Source organism: Carassius auratus, chromosome 22, assembly GCF_003368295.1.
Source record: "Carassius auratus strain Wakin chromosome 22, ASM336829v1, whole genome shotgun sequence".
NCBI classification, from domain to species: Eukaryota; Metazoa; Chordata; class Actinopteri; order Cypriniformes; family Cyprinidae; genus Carassius; species Carassius auratus.
In genome coordinates, this window is record NC_039264.1 from 30524667 (window position 1) to 30534619 (window position 9953).

Genomic DNA, 9953 nt, shown 5'->3' on the forward strand with positions numbered 1-9953 from the left:
AAGCCACTGCTGATGACATTTATTATTGCTCTTCAAAAACAAAGAAATGTTCATGTGACCACAGGAAAATGGATGGTTGCTTGGAAAAAACGCAAATATTTGTGTGAAATTGTGCATTTGTGGATAGGATTTCTCACAGTTGTCTTATTTTGCCTGGAGGCTTTATAGTAATCAACAGCAATGTTGTGAATAATTCTCACAAAAATACGGATGCAACTTGCTCCAAACGTAAGATCAGACTTCCCTGTTGTTCATCAGTATCACTGCAGCTTGTTGTTGCAAAACTAACGTGACTTTTAAACACTGTGCCATGCAAACATTACCTTGAGTATTTAACCAGTTGACGGGAAGTTCATCGCCTTGACTAAATGCAAATGCCCACAGTGCTTTGTTTGAGCCTCTATGTGCCTATGACACTGTAGTTCTTGGGCCCGTCATTGCTGCTTGCAACTGCTTGCAACTATTGTAACTGTGCTTTATTATTAATTAATCATAACCTACATAAAAAAAAAAAAAAAAAAAAAAAAAAAAATATATATATATATATATATATATATATATATATATATATATATATATATATATATATATATATTGCGTATTCTGTTGTTGCTGAGATGCAGATAATCAAGCAGTTGAGTTTAAGGGTCATAGAGACCTTTTATTTGAAGATTAGAGACAGGTGTTGAACATCTTTATCTTTCTTATCCTCATATATTTTTGCACATCCACTACTCCCAATAATAATAATAATTATTATTACTTAAATGCCAAAAAAATTGTATTGTTCACAAATGCACAATTACACAAATAGACTTGTAAATGAATGTAAAAACAGACTGGTGCACCATGATATGAGAGACTGTATTCTCCATCCTACAGAGTGCCATGATGACAGAGGTCATTTATCTATTACTCCAATATAATTAGCGATAGTAATAAAGTTTTTTAAAGCACAACAATCACAACAAACATTGCAATACATTTATTGGCACTGTGTTCATGTTCACAGCTGTGCCTCATTGGTTTACTTTAGACTGTATCAAGCAGAGAACATCTTAAAATATAGTTAAAAGCCACTGCACTTTTTTGACATAAAAATAGTGGTGAAAAAATGATTAGCAAAATATTGTAAAACTTTGTGAGGCTCTATTTAGCCTGTCATCTATGCATTAGTTATGCCTTCATCATAATGTACAGGCCATCCTCTATCACACCCCAAAACAATGTAACGAGTGGACTTCTCCCCTCTATATTTACAATTTGGGTGTCTCTGGCCACTTTGTAATTTACACGTGACCAGAGGAAAACGCTGGTTGCTCTTAAACAGATTATTGCCCTGTGGAGTTCCTCCTTTGCCACAAACGACGTTAATATTATTCTTATTTGCTTGTATGAAAGTGTTGACTTCTTTGCAGTCATTTTCAGTTCCAGAGGCAGTGATGCCTCTATTTCTGATTTCTCTGTCACAATCACGTTCACTCACATGAGGACCCAAATGCTGATTGAGGAATTTTTGATAACGAGGCTTTATATCATCTGGTTGACCATTAGCAGTGAAAGAAGCAGCCGAGATCAGCAGCAGAATCACAGCAGACGCAACACCTTAGGCATGTAAACGGTTATTTTTTTAAATGTCGGGAATTTCCCCTACTTATTAAAAAGCTATGTTCATTACAGTAGTGAGCATCATGAACATGATAAACATCAGATGGAAACGACCTCAACACATATAACAAACTACAAAGTGTTCGTTCTGAAATGTGAATTTATTCAGAGAAATAACTGACTACAGTACGGATTTAAGAAATAAATTCAAAGCTTTATTTCCCAGATAGTAAATTTTTTATTTCATTATAGAGAAATATTAACAACATAATTGTATAATTCATTGTAATATATTAAAATCAATTTCTGATACTAATACGTTCATTTAATAATTCCTGAATAACTTTGTTAATAAAGAAATAAGCCATTTTTTGTGTTTGTACCTGTGTCGTCAGTGCACAGCAGACACACCCACCTACACGATTTAAATATATCGCTTATCCTGTCCAGGACCATAAACACTGCAGATAACATTACTTTAAACATTACTTTATTACACATAACAAAAACGAGTCCCGTTTGACTGATCAGCTTCAAATCGAGTTATTTTAGGACAGCGATTTGAATGTAACTCAATGGTGCTCTCTGCTGGTAGGGATTAGTAAGATGGCGGATCGAACACTTCCGGTGGCTTCACTGCACTGCCTGTTGGCAGTTTAGAACGCGATGAGCCGAGCGATCCAGTTATATATATAGATCAGTGGTCTATATATATATATATATATATATATATATATATATATATATATATATATATATATATATATATATATATATATATATATATATATATATATATATATATAGCCTATATATATATATATATATATATATATATATTATTTTTTTTTTATTTTTTTTTTATTTTTTTGCTTTGTTACAGCTTAACTTTTACAAGTGAGAGATGGCATTAAAAGTGTATTCTTTATACATTTTATAAATTACAGTTTTAACTATAGACTTTACACAATCTGTGAAAACAATAATGTTATTATGTTGTTGTAAATGGGTTATTTTTTTTGTTTCAATGCTTACTAACTATTCAACTTGTTTTCAGCACCTTACATTGTGGCCATTTGATTGTGAAAATGGTCAACAGGAAAAAGAAGCCAGACATAATCTGCTAAAACACAGTGTTAATATAATAACTTGTGTGTAAACTCAATATGGTATATTTCTTGAATCTCATATGTTATGTTATTTTACCTTATGGTTTGGAGGGTTTTTGTCGTTAATATTATTATTAATTTTATTATACAATATATATATTTATATTTATATTTATTTATATTTATTTAAGGCCCTTACTGTAGGTCTTTTAATAAATGAATAAATAAATGTGGTTGTAAACTTGAGTGTATCTCTGTCAAGCCCTAATACTACACTATTTATATAAAGTCAATATTAATATATAAACATTTCCATGGCTATTTTGTTCTGCTTCATTAACTGACATAAAGAGCGGAGGAGGAAGAGAAGAGAAGAGAAGACAAGAGGAAGAGAAGAGAGGAGAAGAGAGAAGAAGAGGAAGAAGGAGGAGCAAAACACTTAAAAACAGTTGTTTTAACTACATTTTAGATAACTTCAAATGGCTTAAGGTTCCGTAATGTTTTATTTGTCTAACTTAAATGATTTAAAACTAATCTAGATTGGTTGGTTAATTATATTTTAAGGGAAATTTTGTTTTGTCGTCGAATTGTAAAGCTCAGGGTTTCACTTTCTCAACGTGTGGAGGTACGATTTTCTCATCGCCTCATCGAGACATAACATCCGATAGCTTCAATCCAGACTGCAACAAGTTCAGTCCTGTGTAATGTTGTTAAAGTGTTTCTGGTTTTGGGCACTAATGTACACTTTGCAATAAATTATAGATCTGCAAATGCAGTGACGCACTTCAGACGAAACTGAAAGTAGATGTGTGGTGAACATTTTAACAAAAACAGTGCTTTAATTGTATCAACTAAACAAAATTAGTTAACCAAACTATTAACTAAACAAATATATTATTATTATTGTTATTATTATTATTATTAGTAGTAGTAGTAGTAGAAGTAGTATTAGTATTAGTATTAATATTAGTATTATTTATTTATTTATTTATTTTTGTTTGCCATCTTTGTGGTGAAACATTGACAATACATGCTCCAATGCTTTTTTGTAAAAATGCTTTAAAAACATAAAAACAAAGAAAGAAAACTTGTATTCTAAACAGATGCTGTGTTTTGTGTTTACTCTTAATTAATTTGGTCAGAAATGTTTAAATGTATGGTCCTACACAAAAAAGTATAGCATATGAAAACTGCATATCAAATTGGCGAGAGAACATACAGCACAAAGATTAAATTCACAATACCACTAAACCATTGAAAAAAAGGTTCTGGTTCAGGTTCTGGTCAGTAATTACCTAAAGAATCAAAATACACAACCCTAAGATGTGTTTAATTGTATTAATTGCTGAACACTAAAGAGGGTCAATAAACTGTATTTTATGTGAATTTGATGGACGCTATCATCAATGCAGATTCTGAGTATGGGTCCCCATACTTGGCTGTATGTCAAGTCACTTTCACTTTCACTATTTAAAAGCAGCAAAACTTTTTCTTAAAGATGCATGCCTACGACAGACTTTCTGGAGACAGTGTTGACAGCACTTCCTCAGATGGGAGCATTGAACAGCCTCCTTTCTTCAATGGTGAGTAAATTTTATGACAAGTTTGAGCAACATCAGTTTTGAGTAAGCAGCATAATGCAGCAAATTACCCGCTGAAATCACAATATGATGTCAACAAAAATATAGTAATAATAACAATATAAAATTTTGAATTATTTTGCCAAATAAATAAACAGCTGTTTAAACATTTATAAACTGTTTCAAACTGTTACATTTAAACAATGCAGCAATGAGTGTTTAGTGTCTTCACGTAAAAAAAAAAAAAAAAAAAAAAAAAAAAATCAACATCCTTATTTTTAAAGAAAGTTATGTTACTAAAATACAATTAGATTTTTAATTTAGTTTTAGATGTATTTTAAAAACATAAACCCTCTAACATGATAGTGGCTGGAAAATGGGGTGGTGGAGAAGGTGATAGAGAGCACTTAGTTTCCTTTAGAATTCAGTTTTCTTGTTTTATATTTTAGTCAGTTCTGAATATTAGTTTGTTTTTGTTTTTTACTCTTAGATGACTTAATAGTCATTTGCTCTTGAATCATATAACACTTATAAAAGTTTGTTTGCTTATATGCAGCTTGCAAGAACAGCTTATTTGAAATAAATGGTTATTATTTTTTATTTTTTTTCACAGCACAGTTTTTGTATCCAATCACATTTAATCCCTACTGTAAACAAATCATGATTTATTTTGTCACGGAAACAAAGATTTAGTGTGCTAATCATCTTTTACAGTTAATGTGTACATACAAAGTGAGATGACAATTGCAGGCACAGATACTCATTTCAATTCTACAACAGTTATTTCCTGATCACTGTCAAGTCACAGAAATTAACTCCATCCATCTTCATCATGTAAAGCAGGGAAACAGTCTGGATGGATGGGTAGTCCATAACATGAAGTATAAAGAAGTCATCCAATAAACTCTAGAAGTACCACTCTACATTCTAGTGTCTTCTGCAAGTGTACATACACACACACACACGCACGCACGCACACACACACACACACACACACACACACACACACACACACACAATCTTCCTCCTGCTTCTGTTTAGCTTGTTTTCCAGTCTAGCTTTTTATTAAAGACTAGCATTATATACTATGAATATGACAAATTGATTGTTATATTCCTCATTTGCAAGTCTCTTGGAGAAAAAAATAATAATAAAAATGAAAAACTGTTAAATGAACTACAACAACTAGTAGTCAGGAACAATTTACGTTTGCATAGGGCAGTGGTTCCCAACCTTTTTCAACTCGCGGCCCACACAACCAAACACATATGTTTGCGCTGCCCACTTCAAAAAAATTAACTGACCCCGCTATTGTTGGGTTAATAACTTAGTACTCAGAAGCTAGATTTTAAACTATATTTATTGAATAAACTAGGGCTGTGCGATATGGACATATGTGCGATTTTTTGGATCAATTTTGCAATTGTGCTTTTACAGTCATAAATGCATTCAGGATTAATTTGAAACATATTTCCAAAAGAAAACCAATCAGAGCTTTATCAAAAAGTTGTAACATCTCTAGAACAGACATAAGTCAAAATTATCACTATAGTGAAGATGTAAAAAAAATGTATAGACTTGTGGCAAAAAAAATAAAATAAAAAAAAATCCTGTATACAGGGACTTTTTTTTTCTTTTTTGTCATGCATTGTTCATAGAGCTCATTAATTGTAGCGGTGCCTCAGGTGTTTGCAGTGTGTATACAGTATGTGTATGCGGTCAGCAGTGAGAGCGCATAAATATAACGCGAAAGCACATTAAAATAATGCACGAGTGCGAATCTCTCTGTTCGCAGCAGATTTCCTTTGCTCTGTCACAAAACCGGTCGTGCTTGCTCGGATACACGCTGCTTTGCGAGGAGAGAGTGTGCACACTTAAAACGTGTCTCCTCTCACTTAAACTGCATCCTGTTCACTAACAAATTCACTCTATGCTCATGTGTTAGACATGAATTATTTGAACCGCAGTGAGAACGCTCTGATCCGTCAACATTGGCTCAGAAAAAAGGCGCATCACAGACAGTGTGTGAACCTGGAGTTAGGCATATGCACACGCTCAAATCGTGATTTTAGGACGTTTTCTTTTAATCGCACAGCCCTAGAATGGACTGGAAATGAACAGAAAATAATTGGCGGCCCACCTGCAATACCACCGCACCACACCGCACCACCGGACCACAGGTTGAAAACCACTGGCATAGGCTATACAAATGTTTAAAAGTGTTTTTATTTATTTATTTATTATAAACATGGTAGTGTAGTTACTATTTTGTATTAGCATTAAAGTAGTGTATTATGTAGAAATGACTCAAAATTTTTATTATAGAAGTGTTACAAAAACATGGATACACCAATAAAGAAAAACTTGGACAAGGGGCAACAGGAATTGTGTTTCTGGTGGAGAAGGGAGAGGGAAATAATTTTGTGGTCAAACAGATGAATTCAAGAGATGTAAGTACAATTAAGCATTTACATATTCAATGATTTACTTAATTAAATAAAAATAAAAAAAAATCTTTATTGACCATGTTAATCACATCTTTTGTTTGTTATTAAATAATGCTATTAAATATGCCTTTTTTTTTTTTTTGCTGTAATAACCAAAAAAATAGAAAATAATAATTGTTCCCCTCAGAGGAATGAGCTGGACACAGTCAAAAAGGAAATCAAGATCTTAAAAGAAATGATTCATGGATATATCGTTTCTTATGTGGATTCATTTGAAGGTGTGTTCAAACTTAACAGGTTAAATTTTAGACTGAAGAAAAGTAATGTTTCTTTTTCCAAAGTGAAAGAAAAAAATGAACTAAACACAATATCTGTAGTTGTCAGCTGTGAAATAAACCTTTTACCCTCATAAATATATGTAATATTAGTTAGTCTTCTCTGACTAGTATAGTTTTTGTTTTGTTTTGTTTTTCTTCTTTTTCTTGTTTTTTAGATAAACAATCTGGGCTCTATTATATTGTGATGGAGTATTGTGCAGGAGGAGATCTTAAAAAAAAAATGGAAACACAGAAAGAGAAAGGTTTTTTTGAAGAAAAAACTGGTAGGTGTCTTGTGTAGACATTTTAGACCAACATACATATATTCATTTTAATTAACCTACATTTTAATCTACATGTTATACATATGTCCTACTACTAGTTCAGCTGTCTATGCAGTGAGTTAATACTAATATTGGTTAGAGTGTGTCCTCAGGTTAATCTTTTTTCCCCCCAAAAGTCAAGACTGAGGGAAAATTTGTGTGACACAATAATAGTTAAATGATTCATTAAAATTATTTTGCTCAAAAAAACATAATCGTTAATATTAATTAGCAATATTGTCACATTTTTAACTATTTATTTATTTATTTATTTATTTGTTTATTTATTCATTCATTCATTATTATTATTATTATTATTATTATTATTATTACACTGTAATACCCGACAAGTAAACTAAACTCAAACGGTTTGAGTAAACAGATATCCTTAAGTTATGTTAACTCAAACCGTTTGAGGAAACCGATTGCCTTAAACCATTTAAGTTGAAAAAACTAACAGTTATGAGTACTCTGAACTTAATTCAGTTGAGTTCACTGAAAGAAGATATACATTGCAATTAAGTGATTAAGTGATTAACTGAGTGATAATTGAGCTTTAGTGATGAACACCTGCTGTTAACAAACATAATTACTGAAGAAAAGAGAGAAAGGAACAACAGCTGATTCAGACACAGCCTCACTCAAACCTGACAAGTTATGTTAACTCAAACCGTTTGAGGAAACTGATTGCCTTAAACCATTTAAGTTGAAAAAACTAATAGTTATGAGTACTCTGAACTTAATTCAGTTGAGTTCACTGAAAGAAGATATACATTGCAATTAAGTGATTAAGTGATTAACTAAGTGCTGATTGAGAATTAGTGATGAACAGCTGCTGTTAACAAACAGAATCACTGAAGAAAAGAGAAACACAAGAACTACTACAACTGACTTCAGACACAGCCTTAGATGAAATCAACTGAAATAAAATACATGAAATCTCTCAAGATCTGATTAAACAACTCCACAAACAGCATCACCAGCTCCACTTATTAATAACCAGACTGACTTTATTTCTGTCAGACGTCTACAGAAGATCTTATTGAGAATGAACTAAGGTTTAGATGTTGATTTATTGTTTCATTTGAAGTAACCATGTTAGAGATCAGTGTCTGCTTTAGTTGGGCTCTTGACCCTTGATTTCTGTCTTAGTCTTTTCTCTGGCTGTTATAACTGTGTGTTTCTAAAACACTTTCGTTGTAACTCAAAAGCCCAGAAGAAATGCCATCAGGTGTTAACCTGTACCTAGGTGCAGATTGTTATACTTTATATAGGTGATGATAATTATTCATTATTATTCACAAATATTGATCTGTACGGAGTCTGATCTCTGATGAAACAATTGTGTAATTAGTAGAAGTGGACCTAATAAAAATGACACTAAGAGCCAGTGATTCTGTGATAATCAGTTAATATGAAAATTACTTTCTAAACATTTTGTACACATACATTTGTCTTCTATGCCAGTTACTGGTCAAACACAGACATCAATAATCAGAATATGAACCTCTACAATGGTGAGGAAAAAACATGCTGTAATGCATGCTGGGTACTATTGTAGTGAAAAACTCATCCATGGCTCCCAGCATGCTCTGCAGCATTTTTTTTTTTTTTATGGTCACCATTGTTGAGGTTCATGTTCTGATTATTGATGTCTTTGTGTGACTAACTGTCACTGTAGAAGTCTAAACTGTTTGGAAAGTCATTGTATTAACTGATTATTACAGAACCACTGGCTCTTAGACTCACTTTTACTATAACCAATCAAATTACACAACACCTATTTCATCAGAGATTAGACTCCTAGCAGTTCAATAATTGATGACCACCAATATAAAGTATAACAACCTACACCTAGGTACAGGTTAACACCTGATGGCATTTCTTCCGGGCTTTTACATTACAACAAATGTGTTTTAGAAACACACGGCTATAACAGCCAGAGAAAAGACTAAGACAGAAGTCAAGGGTCAAGAGCCCAACTAAAGCAAACACTGATCTCTAACATGGTTACTTCAAATGAAACAATAAATCAACATCTAAACCTTAGTTCATTCTCAATAAGATCTTCTGTAGACGTCTGACAGAAATAAAGTCAGTCTGGTTATTAATAAGTGGAGCTGGTGATGCTGTTTGTGGGGTTGTTTAATCAGATCTTGAGAGATTTCATGTATTTTATTTCAGTTGATTTCATCTAAGTCTGTGTCTGAAGTCAGTTGTAGTAGTTCTTGTGTTTCTCTTTTCTTCAGTGATTCTGTTTGTTAACAGCAGCTGTTCATCACTAATTCTCAATCAGCACTTAGTTAATCACTTAATTACTTGAATGCAAAGTTTTAAAACTTACAGGGTTTCAATCAAGGCAATCTATTTACTCAAACGGTTTGAGTTAAGTTAACTTGTCGGGTTTTACAGTGTATACATTTCATGCATTGATTCCAGAGAAAAGCTCTGTTTAGGGATTAAACTCTTGAGATCTGGAAACTGCAACAAAACATTACAGATTCGAGATGTAAAAAAAAAAAAAAAAAAAAATCCTAATTAAAATAAAACCTTTGGATTAAAAAAGCGA

The 9953-nt window shown here is 32.3% G+C and overlaps 1 protein-coding gene across 1 annotated transcript; it reads right to left on the reverse strand.

Moving 5' to 3' along the window:
- Positions 1-635: 635 nt before the first annotated feature.
- On the reverse strand, positions 636-6495 carry LOC113040574 (ribonuclease-like 3). The gene is made up of 2 exons (XM_026198877.1): positions 6438-6495; positions 636-1605 (listed from the first exon to the last, which is right to left on the reverse strand). Exons 1-2 carry the CDS (start codon positions 6493-6495, stop codon positions 1166-1168), a joined length of 498 nt encoding a protein of 165 aa, XP_026054662.1. The 3' UTR covers positions 636-1165.
- Positions 6496-9953: the final 3458 nt, after the last annotated feature.